General features: G+C 35.4%; 2 protein-coding genes across 2 annotated transcripts in view; one reads left to right on the forward strand and one right to left on the reverse strand.

Moving 5' to 3' along the window:
- The window catches only part of BMP6 (bone morphogenetic protein 6), an 86,932-nt gene extending 84,015 nt beyond the window's left edge, over positions 1 to 2,917 (forward strand). Inside the window, exon 7 of the mRNA XM_083359939.1 lies at positions 73 to 2,917. Coding sequence (XP_083216065.1) covers positions 73 to 222 — 150 coding nt within the window. The 3' untranslated portion in view covers positions 223 to 2,917. The remainder of the gene's footprint in view (positions 1 to 72) is intronic.
- Positions 1,415 to 20,976, reverse strand: part of TXNDC5 (thioredoxin domain containing 5) — a 26,998-nt gene continuing 7,436 nt past the window's right edge. The window contains exons 2-10 of the mRNA XM_083359949.1: positions 18,856 to 19,005; positions 17,339 to 17,444; positions 16,417 to 16,513; positions 13,918 to 14,033; positions 9,641 to 9,727; positions 8,694 to 8,822; positions 7,973 to 8,055; positions 3,857 to 3,986; positions 1,415 to 2,917 (exon numbers count right to left, since the gene is read on the reverse strand). Of these exons, the coding sequence (XP_083216075.1) occupies positions 2,795 to 2,917; positions 3,857 to 3,986; positions 7,973 to 8,055; positions 8,694 to 8,822; positions 9,641 to 9,727; positions 13,918 to 14,033; positions 16,417 to 16,513; positions 17,339 to 17,444; positions 18,856 to 19,005 (1,021 nt within the window). The 3' untranslated portion in view covers positions 1,415 to 2,794. The remainder of the gene's footprint in view (positions 2,918 to 3,856; positions 3,987 to 7,972; positions 8,056 to 8,693; positions 8,823 to 9,640; positions 9,728 to 13,917; positions 14,034 to 16,416; positions 16,514 to 17,338; positions 17,445 to 18,855; positions 19,006 to 20,976) is intronic.

The following is a 20,976-nucleotide window of genomic DNA, read 5'->3' on the forward strand; positions in this document are numbered from 1 at the left end:
TCAGAGATAAAAGTTTAGTTTAGGAAGGACTGAGTTGAAATTACAGGTAATACTATCAATTTTTTTAAACAGGTTCACCTAATGAATCCAGAGAATGTTCCTAAACCATGTTGTGCTCCTACAAAACTTAATGCAATTTCAGTTCTTTACTTTGATGACAATTCCAACGTCATTTTGAAAAAATACAGGAATATGGTGGTAAGAGCTTGTGGGTGTCACTGACAAAGTATCTTTACAAGCAGCAGCAAAAAGAAAATCTAATGCTTCCGGAACAGCATTTATGCCTTAAGAAGGAATTATGAAAAGCAAAGAATTCTGTTACTACTTGTTAAATATTTGCACAGTCATTGCTTTTTGATCTTACAGTTTTAAATAGGCCACAGCAAGTTACAAAATATGGATCCTGTGAACATTGACTGATCTGACAAAAGTAACCTGATGTTTCAACTACATTTCCGTCTTACTAAACAAGCGTTCCTCACATTTTGGATAATATCTCAAGAAGAAAACAGGAATCTATCTAAGGAATAAAAAGCACAATTTTAACTTGAAATTACAACCACATAGAAGTTAACAGAACTATCTTTGCTTACCCTTAAGGCATAAAAACTGAATATGTGAGATCCTGGAAACTACTGCAAGAAAATGTCTTCTGTTTTGATGAACTGTTTCACTTAAATTGCTTCCTTTAGAAGCTAAAGACAACTTTTATACATTATCTTTTCAAATAAAAAAGAACTGGTCATAATGCCTCTTAATAATCTGATTAGGGCAACCTTTTTTGAGCTACCATTTTGGGAACAAAGGGTTGTTTTGGAGGCAAGCTTATCAGACAGATAGGAAGATGCTTCTGTGTTATTTTCAAAGGCATTTTCTAGTTACATCCTATTGCTAATTCTAACCAACTTTCTTAGTGTCTTGGCAGCACCATGACCAAATGTGCACATGAAACCAGAATCTATTCCTTAGACATAAAACATGTAACTCCACTGGAGGAACTGAGAAGTTTCAAACTACAAGTTTTTCAAAAAAAATCTTGTTTCCTCAAATGGGAAAGAAAATGAATCATACTAAGTTTACTAAAGAAGAGACACTTACCTGATTGCTCTTCAGAATAATATAAGCTGACAAGGTGAAACTGAGGCAAAGCTGCAGTCAGAGAAGTAGAAACGCTTTACATTTACTCTTAATAATGGGGCATACCCTTAGTTTGAGAAAAATACATTCAAATGGTATATGATACTTATTCTAATGTCAGATTCCAGATAAATGCCCAGGCAAAATTTCAACAAAGTGCACTTCCCTTTGACTACTTTTCATTTTAAGAAGATTTTTGTAAATAACTAAAGGTATAATTTATTGCAGTCATCAGATATATTAACTTTGATGTATTATTTAGTAAGACCATGATTTTTTTAAAAAAATTTATTCAGAAATTGTGTAAACAATTGTACCACTTGATTTTGTACAAGAAACTCATGAATTACAACTTAGCCAGCTCATAAAATTGTGCTTCTTTAGGTTTTTAAAATGAATAAAGGCTCCTTTTAAGGCAGAAATATGTGTTGATTTCTCTGCCATATGTGATTAGCCCTTTCAGTTAAGTTCCATAATTCACAAATGTTTTTTCCAGCTTTGTTCTGGACAAATTCCCTAGCCTTCAAAAAATGAAGGAAGGACAAACTAGAGTACAAAACAGAGCATCTAGACATGGCTATGAATATTGTATATCTTCTGTATAGACCTGCAGATAATGACCCGTAACTCTGCCCCAGAAAGATGGCAATAATCCATATGCAAATTAGATCAAGATTTAGCTGCTATAGTTCGATCCTGTATCACTACTTGCACAAGAAAGTCTTTGGCTTTAATTCTCTCTCTTAGGGCATACTAAATTGGAAACAGGATTGGATGGGGCTGGAGAATGTACAAACCTACAGATCATCTAGAAAAATTCTATAAGCAAGTTTGATTTCTTTGTTATGGTGGACCTGGGAAAAGAGAAGGTCTTTCATAGACTTCTAAAGTTTTACTTGTTCATAGGTAAAAATGGATCCCAGCTAATCTGAATTTGACAAATTGTAAATAGGGGACAATCCTCACCCAGTAAAATTTTATTTATACTCTTTGGAATTGAAATGAACATCAAATCTATGTGAAGACAGCCAAGTCATGCAATTTAATTAAATGGAGTGTTTGGCTTAGCTAAGAAGTAGCATCGTCCAATATCTAGAAATCTGCAGTACCATTAATTTTCATTGCACATCCTCATGAGAGGAGACAGCAACAGAAAGCAAATAGCCAGGGATAGCTTCCTAAATGTTTGTGTGTCTGTGTGCTTTAGAATTTCTTCTAATTTGGTTTCTGAAGAAGATTAAGATAGTGATGCAACAGGTTGACAAATGGGGATTAAACTCTGTAAATTTTATGTAGCAGATATTGTACTAATGTGTTATCTGCAGTGAAACTAATATGTCCTGATGTTAAGCCTTTTTTTCTCTTAATTTTTGTTTCAAAACACAATTTTTTCATCATAGAACAAGTGGAAATTCATTGATGTAACCAGTACCCTAAATACTGGTTCCTAATTTGAACAGTTACCAATTGTTGTAGTCTTCCCTCAAGTTTAGCAGAGTAGATAACAGGAAACACAAACATGTGCATAGATGATACCACATTTTAGAACATCCAGTTTCCCGCATAACCACTATTGGAAATCCAATAACATTACCATGATTCAACTTCAAACTTTACTGGACCCAGCTAAAGAAGCAGCAACTAAGCAGGTACATTTTTACAGTTCATCCTTGGCCTGTCCCAGAACAAAATTGTGCAGTGTTTCGAGATCTCTGGCTCCTGTGTGTTCAGTTATTTTCTCACCACTACGGAAAAGTAAGAGTGTTGGGTAGCCATGGACCTTCAGAAAGAGAAAAAAAGAAATCAGAAAACATCATTTTAATCTTATCCTCTTATTCAGCATATATTCATTAGCAGAACCCCACCCCCACCGTTCCGGTTACATTCAATGCAATTCTATACATGTCTAAGACATATTTAAAAAGGTAAAGGTTCCCCTGCACATGCGTGCTAGTCGTTTCTGACTCTAGGGGCCGGTGCTCATCTTCGTTTCAAAGCCAAAGAGCCAGCGCTTGTCCAAGGACGTCTCCGTGGTCATGTGGCCGGCATGACCAGACGCCAAAGGCGCACGGAACGCTGTTACCTTCCCACCGTAGTGGTCCCTATTTTTCTACTTGCATTTTTACATGCTTTAGAACTGCTAGGTTGGCAGAAGCTGGGACGAGTAATAGGCGCTCACTCTGTTACGTGGCACTCAGGATTTGACCCGCCAAACTGCCGACCATCTGATCGACAAGCTCAGCGTCCTAACCCACTGAGCCACCACGTCCCTTAAGACATATTTAAGTCAAGCTAAATCTCTGTTATTTTCTTTGGCAGCAATATAGACATTATTAGTCTTGACCATCTTCTGCCCTTTGTTTTAATTTCTTAATGCTATAGTCCTAGGAACTTCCCAGAAGTCTGCCATCCAAGTACTAACTAGGCCTGCCCTTTTTTTAGGCGTTTCAAGATCTCCAGCATATTGACCTTGTATAACAGGAATAAGGAAACCCTTTAAATCATAGAATATGGCTTTAACAATAAAGCAGTAGGACTGACTAAATCAGAGATGGGGAGCTATGGCTCCTTTATGACTTGTGGATTTCAACTCCCAGAATTCCTGAGCCAGCATGTCATAAAAAGGCCACAGATCCCACCCCTGGACTAAACTAACGGCCACTAGCAATTTCAACGTTTAGGACAAACTCTGGAATACCATTCTAGCTTTTGTGCTTACAGAAAATCTGCTGCAGACATTGCGTTGAACAGTGCAGTCTACTTCTGCTATCTTGACATCCACTGGTCCTGGAAAGTTCCTTTTTGACAGGTTCTCCCATGTGGGAGCCAGTTTTTTACAATGTCCGCACCTGAAATAATGAGTAAATTTTATTTTGGTTTTGATGGTTTTTTTTTAAAAAAGAAAGAAAATTGAAAGAAAACCAAACTAAATCCAGCTTAGGCATATCACAATACAATCTGTTTAGTAGTCACACAAGAACATTAAATACAGATCTAAATATGAAGCCTTTCAGACAATCCAATTCATATCTGATGACAGAAAATTAACTTAAATCACATCTGCTTCATTATACCTATAAGAATCGCCACCCATTTTTCATGAGTAGAAATCTGCATCATCCTACCAGAGGTTCATAAATATTCAGCTACTCCCTTTGAATCTGATAAGTTCATTATGAAGGATTAAGGAGATTGCCTTTCTCTAGGATTTAGGAGAATATGGCACAATTGCCTTAATTTTGCAATATTTCTTGGAAAAGGGAAGCTTGGAGAGTTTGAAAATGCTTCTGAAATGCAAGATCTAAGACAAAACACACTCCCCTCTTGGTATTTGGGGAGGAAAAGGATCAATAACAAGTCAAACAAAGTAAGCTACTTTAACAGCTCTTGCGTTCTTTCAGATTATATCATATCTGAGTTAAGGACAGTGGAAAGAATGTACCATTTAAACAAAACTTTTTCTAAGGTACTTTAAAAGAAGTTAATTTTTGCTGAATAGGATGACAAAGGCCTTTCTCTTACCACTAACTCAAGCACAGTGATGGCAAACCTATGACACGTTTGAAAGGCGACATGCCCCAAAGTTTTGGGTAACACGGCAGCATTCATCACCTCCTGACAACTATTCTCAAATAGCACGCCCTATTTTCACAATACTTTTGGAGATTGCACAAGAATGGGGTGCTCTGTGTGGCCTCTGAAGCTTATGAAAATTGTATGAGAATGGGGTGCGCATGAAGTTTTTGGTGGCTTCAGCGGCTGTGGAAGAGCCTTCTCCGAAGATACTTCAAGAATGGGACCTTCGTGCAACCCAGAGCAGCCTTAGGGGCCCTTCAATAGAAAGACAACACTGCCTGAAGGTAAGTGGCACATGGCAGATCTTGGGGAGCACCTATGGGCTGTGGGGACAATTGTGCTGTTCCCCAAGCCTTGTGGGTCCTGGGGAAGAGTGTGAGGCAACCTTTTTGAAGGGCACCAGTGGCACAATGGCTGGAGTTGAAGTTCCAGCCTTTACCTCATGTGCAGCCTCAATGCTGCAACTGAATGGCCTAGATGTGTGTGTGTGTGTGTAGGGGGAGGAGATTGCTAATTATTTCTCTTTTGTTTGGGAGTGGGGGTGACACCCTAGCAGAATCAAGTTAGACATTTTCTGAATTTATTTGACAAAAAAAGCCCCAAAAATTCACCATTACTGCTCTAACAAACTCTAAATTTTAAAAGGCAGAAATAAAGCATTTGTTACATGTATGTGTAAAATGCTACATATAAAAATGCATTGGTTAAAAGTTACAATATAGTACAATGTATAACTTCTCAGCAGCTCAAAAGCAATTAAAAATGAAAGTGGTGCTTAAGAGTTGGAGAACAAAGATAAATATGTAGCTGTTGATTATTTTCCTCAATAAGTAAATTGTTTTTGACTCATTTGTTTTGCTGGGTTCTCTACCTCTAGTTTTAGGACTTGTGTGAAGAAAAGATCACATTTTAGGTCATAATATTGCAAAAATTCAAAAGGTTTGCAAATTTTTGAGTACAAATTTCCTTTGTGTATACTTGGTATTTTGTACATTTAGATTTATTTTGAATATTATTCTCTTTTAAGCTGCTAGCTTCTCTACTAGCTTGATAAATAAAAATAATTACATCCATAAATAAGGTCAATGTTTTGAGAAGTTCTGTCTGTTGTATTGATTTCTACATTTCTTTCCAGTATTCCCCTAAGTAAATTTCCTTTAAAGAGTATAGTTACAGTTAGGACTAAACTTTATCAGAAATACTTTAATAAATGTTATATACATTCTAATCTTTTTTTGCAAATAGTTTACTGAGAATGGCACTTGAAAATCTGATTTATTTTTTTTATAAATTTCCCCATTTGAACTATTAGATCATGGATACACTCCAGTAAGTGTTAAACAGTTTTATAAACCCTGAGTGAGCTACATCACAAAATGTAAAGAACACTGGAATAAGCATATAAAATTAATATTCTTCTTACAAAACAATTTTCATAAACTAGTAGTTAAAGACTGAATTTAACATATAAATTATTCAACTCTCATGACATCTATTCAACTGTTCCATACTGTACATTTGTACATGCCATCTGTTCCCTATCATTATCTCAGATAATAAAATTGTCCTTTTAAACAAGCTTGCTGTATATGCAGAGTGTGCATTACAGGCGTGGACTGTATATAATGAAAGCTACTAAGATAAGATGAACTTCTTGTTGTTCAGCTTAATGTAAATATTTAGTTAAAATAAACAGCAAAAGTAGTCTCCATACACTCTTGGCTACTTAAACAAATATGTAATATTTCATATGGAACAGAGAAGAATATAGCCCAATTTCATGCCATCATAATTTATAAGTGAAAGATATATATGCCTATCCCCCAAAGTTCAATATTTCTTCACCTATTGTAAGGTACTGCTAGGATGGGTCAGATGGGAAGCTTCAGACAATATGAATATGGGCACAAATGTTACATATGTGCCCAAAGATGGTCTATTCTCAATTGGAGTAAGATTCAAACCACTGAACAATACAGATCACGATCCCATTATAACCACCCATAAAATCACTGAATCCCGAGCAAATCTTAGATCAGTTTACAAATTCATATTTAATCACTTGATCATTCAAGTATATGTGATTATTACAAAATTACCAATGAAGGTAAAGCCTATCAGAGTAATACGTTGAATCCAACATAATCAGAAGCAATATAATAAAATCAATGTCATCATTAACTCCTACTATTACTGTAAGAAAGACTTAAGTCTTGATTAAATCAATGCCTCCTTAAGTAACACCAGCTGCCTGCAATTAGTGCAGGTTCGCATCCCACCAGGCTCAAGGTTGACTCAACCTTCCATCCTTCCGAGGTAGGTAAAATGAGGACCCAGATTGTTGGGGGCAATTAAGCTGACTTTGTAATAATGCCGCTTGGGGTGTGTGTGTGTGAAAGCCCTAATAAGCAGGCATATACATAGAATGAAGGCTACTGCTAAGCTTGTAAGCCGCCCTGAGTCTTCGGAGAAGGGCGGGATATAAATGGAATTAAAATAAAATAAAATAAAAATAAATTATTTTTTAGCAAAGTTAAACTATCTGTATTCATTATCAAGCAATAAAACTTTACAAATATTTGTGTGAATTAGCCTTCAAAATGTTCATATTACAGACTTCATAGCCCTATACTTTCTGACACTGATATAGACTAAATTAAATCCAACACTTGCAAGGGAACAAACAGTTCTTTGAGTTACATGCAGCTGGATAACAGAAAAAAACCATTCTTAATTCTCCTTCAGGCAAAGTATATTACAGGCAACCTTGACGTTCATACAGTATGTCAGCACTCAAGACTAAAAATTTCAACACTGATGTCTATAAATGGAGGTGGAAGTAACACGAAACTATTTGAATAGATAAAAAGTTAACTACTTTCTACTACTAACAAAATAAATGAGGAAAGGAGTACTATCTGAGGACATTAAAACACTGTAAAGGGATGAGTTCAAAGAAGTACATTAGTTTTATTAAAATTAAACAATTCTGCCTAATATCTGACACTAAAGTGTAATCACAAATTATTCATAGCTATCAAATTAAAAGTTAACTAACTTCAGTTTATCTCAAGAATTTCACTGATGTCACCAGAACAGGAAACAATTACTTATATATAAAACTAGTCATTTATTCTATGCTATATTTTCCAATTCTATAGGATGAAGTAGGTAGCTTGGCTGGTAGTATATGCTCCACAACAAAAAGAGAAACAGAAGTTAAATACTTGTAGTATACTTTTTCTCTCTGAAAACTTACCATGGAGCATAAAACTTGATGAAAGTGATCCCATTAGCCACTTCTTTATCAAAATCTTTTTCAGAGAGGGAAAGAACTTTGCCCTATAAAAAGAAATAAAGGTTAGAGTCAAATTGCCTTACCAGGATCCTAATTATAAGCCCTTGGATATGCAATATTGGGTAGTTCCAGAAACAGCATAATCCAAAGGGAAACAGAATGTTCTGGAGTTCTCTGGAACATTCTGATGCCACACTGGCAAATTCTTTAAAGGCGAAGTGATGCAACATCTTTCCATACCCATTGCTGTTAAAACTGTGTGACAGGTAAACAAATGTTGAAATGAACTGAATTTAAAGTTATGGAAATGCTAATGAACTTTTTACTGGTTTTGGTCCAGTGATCTCTTCGTTTTCCCATGGTTCTTCTTTTCGGACAGTCTTGTTTATTGTTATCCCGTCTGACCTGTCCATTTGTACCCTTGTCACCTTGCTGGGTTACATACTAAGACAGAAAATACTTCTGACTATCTCAACCTGGCAACAGAGTATGATGTCACAAGTATAATGACTGAGTAAAAAAAAGCAGGAAAATTTAATTTGCTGCCATCCAACAGGAAGTAAACATACTACCTTTAAATATACGTACAATATCTGAGTAGCCAAACAAAGTGAGATTGAGGAACTATTTTTAGTGAGAGGAAAACAAATCTCTTTAATGAAATAACTTTCCAAAGACCTACCTCAGGAGTTGTTTCTCTAGGTGCTTTGGTGGGTTTAGCATCATTCATGGCTTCCTTGGAATCTTTTAATTGAGATTCAATATACTCTTTCAAAGAATCTAAATCTCTCTTTCCTTTGTATTGGTCAACCTAAAATCAAATCACAATTATTTCTAGCTTAGCAAACATTTTCTAATGTCCTATTAGAATGTGATTATTTTAAATAGTTTTTGCAGGATACAATAGCTGATAAATATATTATTTTACCAATGCCTTTGATATAGCTGGATTCCTAGCTTAATTATTTTTTAAAAACCTTGAAAATCTGAATGTGTTGAGACTATGATTCTTTGCTGAACAACACTTGAGGGAGTCATACTGAAATCAGAATTTGGTTTAATTAGGCCTAAACAGACATTAGGCAAATCAAGAACGGAATTTTTTTTGCGGGGGGGGGGAGTATTTTGACTGCAGTTATACATGGGCAAAAGGAAGAGGGTTTTTTTACTCCTAGGAAAAGGAATCCGAAATGGCAGAAGAAGACAGTGCCAGAAAATAAAGGAAATGGTTTAAACTAAAGAATACATTCAACAGGTAAAACAATCTTACTATTAGGCCTTTATGAGGAAAAGAACTAAGATTTCATTATTCCAATGAGACTTCTTCATTTACACTTTGCCTGAAGGCTATCGTGACCATCTTTTATTTTCCTAGTGAAATCTAGAGTTCAGAAAAGATTGCTTTTGTAAATTCAGCATAAATAACATTGGAACTCTTACAACAAAGTTTATCTTTGTCTAACATGCTTATGTGTCATGATTCAATAATACAACAATTTAATTTCAACAACTAGAGTGCCAGGTTTTCATAATCACATTTGAGATAGGCCTAAAAATAATGTAGTCCAAGCAATCGTGTAAAAGTAAATCTGTAATTTTACAAACAAGCCCAATTCGCAATATTCTTACCTTTTCTCCACCTCTGAACCAAAGCAGAGTTGGATAACCTCGGACCTGATTTTCTGAGCAGATTGCAGCATGCTGTGTGCAGTCCACCTAGGGATTCAATATTTTTTTTAATCCACAAAAGCCAAGATTATGGTGTAAATTTATGCAGTTAAGTATATCCTTAATAGCTGTTTTTCAATGTTTAAGTCCATACGGTCAACCGTACAAAAGAAGCAACTATTGAACTGATGTATTGTAAATTAGAGTGGGTATGTATGGAGCTAAACTTATTAGGAATGGTGTTTAAATAAAATACATAGTTCTACACTTACAGGCTTACAATTTCAAAACACGAAAGAGGAAAACAGAAAAAATGCTGGCTAACACTAGGGTGAAAAAAAAGGAGATATGTAAAACCAATACAATAACTAAAATGAGAACAGAATTAAAGAACAAACATGAGACTCGATGTTGAAGAAAGCATAAAGATATGAATAACTTTTTAAATAATTTGTGTAAGCATCATAAAAAAGTCAAATCCTAAACAAAAAAAGAGTTTCATGCATAGAAAGCCAGGAAAGAAAGAAAGAACATTAGGAAGATGAAAACAGCACATGATAGTAGAAATTTAACAAAACAGTTTAATATTTATTGAATGGAATGAAATAGGGGGAAAAAGAATTAAAAGATAAGGTAAAAGATTATGAAAATAAATTGTATGCTAGATAGAGATGCACAGATGGAGCTATCCATCTCTTGTTTATATTCTTTACGTTTTTCAAACATACAGGTGTTTAAAAACATAGGTGTTTTTAAAACCTAAATATGGTCAAATAGAAAAAGCTACTGAAGAGAAAAAATGCTAAGTGTAACATTTAAACACACCAACAGAAATGCTAAATGAGTGAAGAGTTAAGAAAGCTATAATGGATTTAAGATGAGAATCAAGCAGTCTGGAAGACAAGCAACAGTGTAATCAGCATGGCGTGAAGAATGTTTTTTTGAAAAGAAAATGCACATTTTAAAGCATTATAAAGAGAATAGACAGACCTCAGCTAGAGTAGTAATGTGAGCCAAACAAGGCAAAGAGAATATGCCCCAAACTCAACTTGCAGAGAAGACTGAAGAATTAAGTTGGGACTGAAAAAGAAAAAGAAGATGAAAGTGATAATTTAAGGGGAAACAAATCCTGTTTTGTGTACACTGAGTTTGAGACAATGATAGAGCCACGTCCAAAGCAGAAACAGGCTTAATTTAATGGAAAATATTAGACAAACATTTGTGTTTAGAGGCAGCATATCACTAAAAATCATGCTTGGGGATATTTGCCTTCATGTAGAAGTTTATTTATTTATTTATTTTTAGAAAATCTAACTGAATTCAGCAGATATTTATGCTTGTTTTCTGTAATACAGAGACTTGGATAAAAAACACTTGGAAAACACTGCCTAATGATAGTGGGTAAGGACTAAAGAGGAAATAGGATTATCAAAAGTAAATATACAGTAAGTTAAAAAAAATCAACTTAGGACAACATGCAAAGACACTGAGAGGAAGCTAAAGCCTATTAAAGGAAATATGTTTGTTTAAAAAAATGATAGGGGGGAAACCAAGAAAGTGCCAATAAACTTCAGAAAATGAAGCAAAGGAATAAAAAAATGAAAAACTATATCAAATGATAAGAAACAAGGAGAATTGACAATAGTTCTTCTGTTATGACACGATGAAGATCATTAGAGACACTAAACAGAGCAAAATCTCCCTCAAGACAACTTACAGTCAATACATAAATGCCATGATAAAAACGGGAGTCTAAATATTTAAATTAAGAATTTACAATTATTAAAGAAAGCAATTTTAACTAATGGCACAGACTGAAACATAAAAAGTAAGACTAATTAGAAGAGTAGGTAAGCATTAAATGTTTAATTTAAAGTTATAGGGCTTGGGAGAATAAAATAGATTTTTGCTTGGAGCTAGAAAGAGAGATGCCTTTCTGGGAATTTGCAAGACAGCTCTGAGAATGCATGTGTATTCTTAGCAGCTGCACCCCACACTTCAACCTGAGGGGAGGGGGCATGCAGAAAAGACTCTCCAAAGATGATTACAGGGCTTGGTGGAATATACAAAATAAGATACTGTGATCCCAGATCATGAAAGGCTTAACAAGTTTCTACCTGAAATGGATCCAGAAATGAACTGAGAGATAGACTGAAATATTGGGATGATATGGTCCTAATAACCCAGTTCTTGTTATTTCTGTAGCTGCTATATTTTGTACTACCTAGTGTTTTCAGACAGTGTTTAAGAACTCTGCTCAACTGAGATGTCAACCACAGTATTCTTCTGCAGAGGATATAAAAAACTGCCAAAGAGGTTAGGAGAACCAGCACTCTTTATAATGAGTGATGAGGGGCATGGGCTGAGAAGAAAGGTGACTGGCGACTGAGTATTTTGTCAGCATCCTTCAGCATTAACGGCATCCAACAAAAGTAGTGATAGGAACTGAACAGGAAAGTTGGTAGCAGAACAATCAAGGTTAAGATATGAACAACAAAACAATAAGATTTAAAATGTAGTTGGTAGAATTTATCAGAATAAAAAAGGGATGAGAGCAAATCTTGAAGACAAGGAAAATGTTAAGTAAGAAATCATACATAGGAAAATAATTAAGAATAAGAGCTAGGAGTATGGAGAAAGAAAAACCAGGATATAAAATTTAAAAAAATGAGTAGGAAAAAGAAATGGTAGCAATTTATAAATTAAACAACAGCAACAACCCTTAACTTGGAAATTAGAAAAAAAATGGAAAGGGGAAAATAAATAACTAAAAACTTTCATAAAAAGTTGAATTGTTGCATTATCAGCTCTAATATATATGAGCTTGTATGCATTTAAATCAGGATGCTGCTCAACTCCAGTTAACTCTGAAGATCTAAATTTATTAAGCACAGAAATTATGGTTTCTATCTGACCAAAGCAGGGAGGAGAAAGAAAGAAATTAATTCATTTACTTTAAAAGCAATCATTTCTCTGTGCCTAAAGCTCTGATGAAATGAGATAAGATAGTTAGGCCAAGCAAATAATACTTTTAAGCCTATTGAACTCAATGGAAATTGACCAAATTAAATTCTTTTCATTTCAATACATTTTAAAGCAGCGACTAGTCCATAGGGACTATAATTCCCAAACAACATGGCTTAAAGAGTGACTCAGTAAGAAGGAAAATAAGAGAAGAGCAACATGAAACAAGAAAAAGAAGTTAGCAGAGAAAAGGTTAAAAAAAATTACCAACCGAAAATTTTATTTTTTAAGAAGGTAAACATTTTTTTAACGGGGCTTTCTTACATTTGGTTGAGAATTTTTTCTCAACTTTAACAGTGCACCCAATTGAATGCTAGGACCAGCAGCAGGGTTTTTTCCCCCATCAGAAAGCCAACAATATAACTATACTCCTTTTAGTGGTTCTAAGACCTACAAGCAAATGCCTACAATGAAAGCAGGACCTCAGTCATAAAAGCAAGTTGCAGGGCTGGCTTTTTTTTCTTTTTTAAAATAACAGCCTATGGTACCCCCTGTCTCTGTGTTAACTACTCATGAGACTTCTTATAAAAAGTAATAATTTCTCCAGGATAAGCTGTTTGCTAAAGCTACTTCTCAGGATGCCTAGGAATGAATGAATGAATCAATCAATCAATGTCAAGCAAATGGACAAGCAAATGCATTTTGACTAACATATGAGGCTCCAGTAAATTCAGGAATTATGGTGGGTAAATAGCTTGCATGAAAGATTCCAAGATGTGAATTGATAATGTTAATTGTAGTGTATGTGTCAAGTTTCCCACGTATGGGCTTTTCAGGTGACTCTGAGGCACTGTTTACCATAAAAGTCCTTTATTAGCCTAATACACCAGCAAATGCTTGCTCGAAGGAAGCTGGAATCTGAAATCTCCACCCCTTGCACAATATAATAAAACACAATTCTCCACCTTTCTAATTTTGTCATTAATCATATTCTCCAATTAATTTAAAGAATCAGTTTCCCTTCCATTAGAAAACCCGCCAAGGTCTTATCTTCTCTAGTTAGAGATGGCCTGGAAAGGTGCAATCCTACTCGTCCCCCCTCCCAACCTTAAACTAAATCTCTTAAAGCAATACACAAGTTTAACATATGAAATGGCTACTTCTTCATCTCTTGTCAAGCAATAACATTCGATGTTAGCAGCGTTGACAGTATGAAGCAAACAGTGTTCTTTTTTTGTCAGTGGTACTCCCAAAGTAATTAATTTTCAACTTACCTTGGCAATCTTGACGGACTTTGACCGTTCAAGGGACTGAGACAACTGTTCCCAAGTAGGTGCCAATGCCTTGCAATGGCCACACCAAGGGGCATAGAATTTGATGAAGTGATTGCCTTTAAAAGAAAAGAAGGGCTGTAGTACTCTCACACAAAACAGAGTGTATTTATTCATTGAGTTATTACGTACCTTTCTTTATGCAGTAAAGCTTCAAGAAGAGGCAGGTCTTTGGCTTATACCAGGGGTAGGCAACCTCGGCTCTTTTATGACTCATGGACTTCAACTCCCAGAATTCCTGAGTCAGCTATGCTGACTCAGGAATTCTGGGAGTTGAAGTACATGAGTCATAAAAGAGCCGAGGTTGCCTACCCCTGGCTTATACCATATTTAGATTTCCATTCTCAAAGAATCAATACTTTTATATTCCTGCATTACGCATTTTGATCTTCTAGCTTTATACTTAATACTCTTAATGATTTACTCTGGATTTCTCCATCCTAATAATTCACTAAAAAGGAGAGTATTTGTTTGAGCAAGTAGGGATACTCACCCACCACTTCTGCAGCCCGGTTCCAAACAGCTCAAGGCCCAGTAGTAGGCTGCGGCCTGGGGGTTGGGGACCCCTGCCTTATAATGAGGCCCTTCAGAATACCATTCACACCACAACTCGTGGAATGTAGCACTGTTAAATGTTCCAATAATGGAGCAACTACTACAATCGGACTATTTATCAGATTGTGGAAGGTCTGTGTTAAATTGCTGCCTGGTCCAATTTTTTTCATTATGGGATACTATAAATTAAATATGCTTTAAAATGAAACATTAAAAAGAACTTTCAATATCATTTATCAAAGTTTGATAAATGAGGGTCTTTGGTGCTCTCTGAGCTTGGTTTTTTTTCTTGCAGACATTTCATTGCCCAAACTAGGTAACAGCTAGTAGGCAATGGGGCTTGCTCTCAGTTCTAGAGGCTTGTACCCTGTCAGTATTGGTGGGAATGGTCTTGGAGGGTTTTTGATTGGGCTGCTTACTGTTAGCTTGTTTGGTAGTTCCTTGATTGGGGTATTGTTTACTTCTTGATTGTTGGTCTGATGTTAATCTTGGTGTTAATCTGTACTCAACTGGGTGTTAATTGCTGGTGGGGAGGTGTTTATATCTTTTTGTTCCCTTTTTGGCTTGTTGATTGTCTCTTCTGCACAGTATGTACATGTTGTTTGTATCTATGGGTCTACTGATGGCCAATTTATCAGACTGCCAGGATTCCAGGAATTCTTTAGTGTTTTTGGACTTGGTGTGGTCTAGGATGGTCACATTTCCAGCTGAAACTATGGTTAAGTCTGCCCATATGTTGTGGAATTAAAGAGTTTTCATCATGTCTTCTGACTGCGAGTTGATGTTTACGGATGTATTCTGTTAATCTTCTGCCTATTTGTTTTATGTAGTGGCAGTTGCAGTCTTTACATTATATGTTGTAGGTGATTCTTGTTTTTTCTTCTGGAGCTGTTGGGTCTTTTGGTTTATTTAGGATGTTTTGGAGGGCTTTAGTTGGTTTGTGTGCTATCCTGATATCCAGGATATCCTTATCAGCAGGTAGTGAGGTAGTAATTTATTTTCTTTTTCCCTAGTGAATTGGATTCCTTTGAAGATGTTGATGGTGTTGTGGTGTCTCAATGGTCATTTTTTTATTATGGTGAAGGTGTCATCTACATATCTGATCCATATTTGTGTTGCTATTGATCCTCGATATTGCATTACAATCTGCGCTATGAGTCTTGAAAGTGGGGATCTTATCAACCTCTGCCTAACCACATACTTTCAATATGACGGACAAATTTGTCAACAAATTAAAGGTACGCCTATGGGATCAACATCAGATGAACAATCAAGAAGTAAACAATACCCCAATCAAGGAATTGTCAAACAAGATAACAGTAAATGGCCCAACCAAAGAACCTCCATGACCACTCTCACCAACACTGATAGGGCAATCCACTAGAATATAAATTGAGAGCAAACCCCATTCCTTACTACGTGATGTTATCTAGTTTGGATAATGAAATGTCTGCAAGAAAACAACCAAGATCAGAAAGCACCAAGGACTCCTCATTTCAACCCTGAGCCACATAAGGAGCCTTGGTGGAACAGTGGGCTAATGCCTCCTTAAGTAACACCAGCTGCCTGCAATTAGTGCAGGTTCGCATCCCACCAGGCTCAAAGTTGACTCAGCCTTCCATCCTTCCGAGGTAGGTAAAATGAGGACCCAGATTGTTGGGGGCAATAAGCTGACTTTGTAATAATGCCGCTTGGGGGGGGGCGAAAGCCCTAATAAGCATGCATATACATAGAATGAAGGCTATTGCTAAGCACATTGGTTTGTGCTTAAATTGTAAGCCGCCCTGAGTCTTCGGAGAAAGGCGGGATATAAATGGGATTAAAATAAAAATAAAAATAAAAATAAATATATTCTCATTAATTTGTTTGATAAATAAATAAAATTACCTTCTGCTACATGTTGCTTGAAATTATCTGCTGAGAGCTCATAAAGACCTTGCTTTATATCAGGTGCTTTTGATGGCTTCAATTTAGGTTCTTCCTCCTTATATTTAGCAGCAAGAAAAAGAACATGAAAGACAGCATGCTTAAACTTAAAAAAAAAGAGTTACAGGTAGTCCTAGATTTTCGATTGGTTGTTTAATAACTATTCAAAGTTACAAAGGACTTTTTTTAAAAAAATTAGTACTTACAACCCATCCTTGAAATACTGGACCTTGCAACTGCTGCTCTCTGCCCCCAGTCACGTGATCACATTTTGGGCACTTGGCAACCAGCTCAGATTTACAACTGGATGCAGATGGCACGGTCTCATGATCGTGGTTTGCAACTTTGTCAGTTTGGCCAAACTTTGGCATGATTATAAATGAAGACATCCTCTTTCCCTGCAGCATTTTTTTTCACAAATGGATGTCCTGGGACCACATCACCCAGAATTCCCTGTTCACATAGCTATAGGTAGTGAAGTTGGAGAAATCCCTAACTTAAAATTCAGAAACCACCTTGTTTCAAGAAAAATGAAGAAAGGCTGACCACAGAAGCAGCTCTTTTGGGGAGTAGTTTCTTCATGCATATATAAAAGTAATTTGTCTTTGGTCCAATAAAGAAAACAATGGGTTAAATTTTATTTATTTCAATTTCTAAGTGTCCTCCTACCATTGTCATGAGGACAGCAAATCATGTGTTTTGAGTTACCCTGAATTTTAGCCAAAGTAATTTCTCTTTCAATATTTTTCTCACATCTCCATAAAGATAAGATTCCTGGGCTCATAAAATTTTATTCCAGAAATGTAAACACTGCTCTACTAGCATCCTTTAACAGTTCAACTGTATATTGTTTCTTAAATAAGGACTGTTTCTGATTACTTACAGCATATCCTTCTTTTAATGTCTTCAACATCCATTTCTCTAGTGACTCAAGTTCTCTAGGTCCCTGATATTTTGCATCTTCTTTGTGTTGTCTAAGTAATTTTAGACTGCAAATTTAAGAAAACAATAAGCAAAATAGGTTCATAGTCATTTAAACTTGAAACATTTTTAAAACAAACCATCAGATTATATTGGATCTCAAACAACATTCCTCACAATGGTTTATTAATATTAATTCTAACATTCCCATTAATTTCAATAGCACACCCTTGGACTTTCCAAATTTAAAATGCCATTGTACTGTAGACATACAAAAGCTCTTTTAAAGCAAAGACAAAAGCCAAGTTAACTCCCATGAAGGCATTATCAATAAACTTTCTTTGCCCCTAAAACATAAAGTATACTTCTGTTCTAGACAAAGCTATTAAATGATTCAGAATTCTAGTTTACAAGGAAAATGATGGTTGCCTATGATGTTATTAAAGTATCCATATTCCCTTTTTTTCTCAGACTTTGGATCCATTATGCAATTCCCTTTAAAGTGTTTGTATCTTTCTTAGAAAATATTTAAAAAGGGGAACAGAATGCCTGAAATAATATGGCAGAGATAAACCAGATCTGCTCTGGTATTTATTTGGCTTGTGAGGTAGCCAAACTGGAAATTAAGCTGTTAACTCTCTAGGTGAAAAATTCACTACTGTTTTAATTAGGAAATTATTTGCCATCATTCTTACATTAGCAATTATAAAAATAATAGATTTTAAAAAACAGATCTCAAGAACTAAGTGTGATCTGCTATTACGCGTCAAATCCTTCTACCTGTGGTTTGCTAATAAAATAGTTTACTATTTGATTTACTATAAATCAAAATGGAAAACACGATGTCACCAAATACAGGTTGGCCAGGATGAATTCATGAAGCTTCTACAAAAGAGAGGGGGTGTGTGTATCTTCAGAGAGGAATATTTCTGCCGACTCTACCCTAATAGCCCTTGCTAAGAACCTTAGACGGAGCTTTGGAATTATACACTAAATTTCCTGGCTCCCCACGGTTTTGATCTTGATTTAGCAACAGTTTCTTAATGTAAGAAAATGGTTAATACTTTTTTTGTCCTAGTCTATTAGAGCAATTCGTCTACTTTCTGCTAGTTATAAAACTGTTGTGGTATATTTGCACAGCTGTGCCAAACCCAGGTAGAAACATTTGTTTAGTATGCACTGCAAAGGGTCAGTAATGAAAATATTGCATGCTCATCACTGCTTTTATCATCTTATACTGCTTTTACTACCATGAGCAAAATAATTAAGGCAACAGATATTATAGAGAGTTTTGTAGGTACTCTGGTTTTACAGTTGCATAACCTATTGCTACTTACATGGTATATTCAAAGAAGGGGAAGGAATTAATACAAATACAGAATGTCATGTATTTACAAAATAAACATTCAGAAGCTCTTTTCAGATCAGTAAGAGTTGAGGGGAAAATGCATAAAGTCAGTATTATTTTTTTACACATACGTTGGGTATCCCCTGACATCATGTTCAGAACACACTGGAGTATCTGCAGAGCAATCCACTTTTGCAACATAGACCTGTGGATTATCCATGTTGTTGTATTTCTTTGCAAGTTCATTCCAAGTTGGGTGAAGAAGCTTGCATTGCCCACACCTGCAATTTTTTTAAAAAAATATTCTGGTGAAAAAGTTGTTAAGAATTCTGAATCTACTATTCTATTTTATTGAGATTAGTGACATTAGGAATTCTACATATATCTAACTTATATTTTCTCTTCCATACATTTTATCTAAGGATAGAAGATAGGTCTTTGTCTAGGTTCATTTCTGCATTTCTGAAAATGATTTTTTTTTAAAAAAATCCTTTGGTTTCTTAAAACTTTGGTAGATTTTTTTTAATATAAGGACAACAAAGATTACAGTTTTTCTTTTATTGCTAATGTTAGTTGATAAACTAGATGTTAGTTGATAAACTAGATGTGACAAACCAGTTTATTGGAATAAAAGCAACATCGTTTCTTTTATATCTATTTCTGGGATAAATACATTCTACTTATCAATAATTGAAGTTTATTAAAATCTACTTTTGTAAAGTCCAAGATGCATGAAAGAGATAGTTGTCCACAGAAGAGGTCAGAATTCACTGAAGGTTTGCCAACAAGATGCTGGGAAGATTAAATCCTCCCATTACTAATGTGTCATATTTGTATAAAAAAGCAGTTTTAACAGCAACCAAGTTATGGAATGAAAGCAAAGCAAAACTTCAGGATTGATACAAAAATGACTGTGATTTCACATGGGAAAAGTTAAATTTAGCAGAACAAGATCTAATGGAATAAATACTACAGTGTTCATTCAGTAGAAGAAATTTTTGCTGGTAAAATTACAAGGGAGACAATGATTTCCTATTCCACCATGACCCACCATATGAGTTCTAAAATCTGCCATAGCCTCCCAATTTTCATAGTAGATTTTGAAGTCATGCAGAGAGGGTTGCAGGAGGCACAAAAGCAGAAGAAAGTTTTGCTGTTTGCATAGAATGGAATATAGCATATATGGCAGAAATTTATCCTTGCATCATGCAATTACAACAGAGTTAAGTGCACCCATACACACTTATCCTGGTCTAACTCAATTTCCCCATTTTATTGAAATTTGACCATGTCTTGAATGGACTATTTCTTTTATAGAATCTAAAAACTGTTTCGAGCTACACATTTTATCCCCCTAAGTCTTGTATTATTTGATTCACCATTCTCATTTACCCTAAGGCACTGTTGGTATTTTTTAGACTACTATACTATGACTATAAAGTCATCAATGCTGAGAACCAAGCAGAAATATTTATACATGACATCCTTATACCATTCTATTTTGTTCTTGCAAAGTGTAGATCTCACAAAGCTGTCCTTGTCATTAGAATGACTTTTCTCAAGAAGGAAATCTAGGACACTATTTTAAGAGTAGCAATTAGATGGTTATGGGAAAGGATGACACTGAAATATTATGTCTCATATGCCAAAATACTTTAGGCCAGTTCTTTGAATTCCTATTTGTGTCTGTATCAATGACATTACAAATAAATGTTCCTAGAGCCATTTCTATCTACTTTTCTACCTGACCTATGAAAACCTAAGAAAATCACAAACAGAATGCCAGGCTGAGTTTGGTTTAGAAAATTGTGTTTTTAGGGATTCTTGTGGGTATAGTCAATACTTTCAAAATGAAATTCTAGCCGTGCAGTTAATAAAACTAAGTTTTAACTTAGAGCAACCAGAGCTGATAGAATATAAATTTGCAAACTGAATAATCCCACAAGAAAAATTTTCATTTTTCCCTCCATTCCAAACTTTCTATGTCCTTCTCTGTTTCTCACTTCTGAAATCTAATATTATGAGGGAAAGATTGAGAGGGTTGCACTCCCCACTCCAAAATCTCACAAAAATCTGTGTTTCAAACCTCAATCTTTTATCCAGGGTTTTATAAGGGACTATATATAAAGTTTGCACCCCTACAAACTGTTAGGATTGCCAATAGCAGAATCTGTAACTCAGGTTGAACTGTGTGAAGGGGGGTGGTGTCCTCTGTGCTTGCTGAGCTTGGTGGTTTGCTTGCAGACATTTCA

This window comes from Vipera ursinii, assembly GCF_947247035.1.
Source record: "Vipera ursinii genome assembly, chromosome: 3".
In the NCBI taxonomy this organism is placed as follows: Eukaryota; Metazoa; Chordata; class Lepidosauria; order Squamata; family Viperidae; genus Vipera; species Vipera ursinii.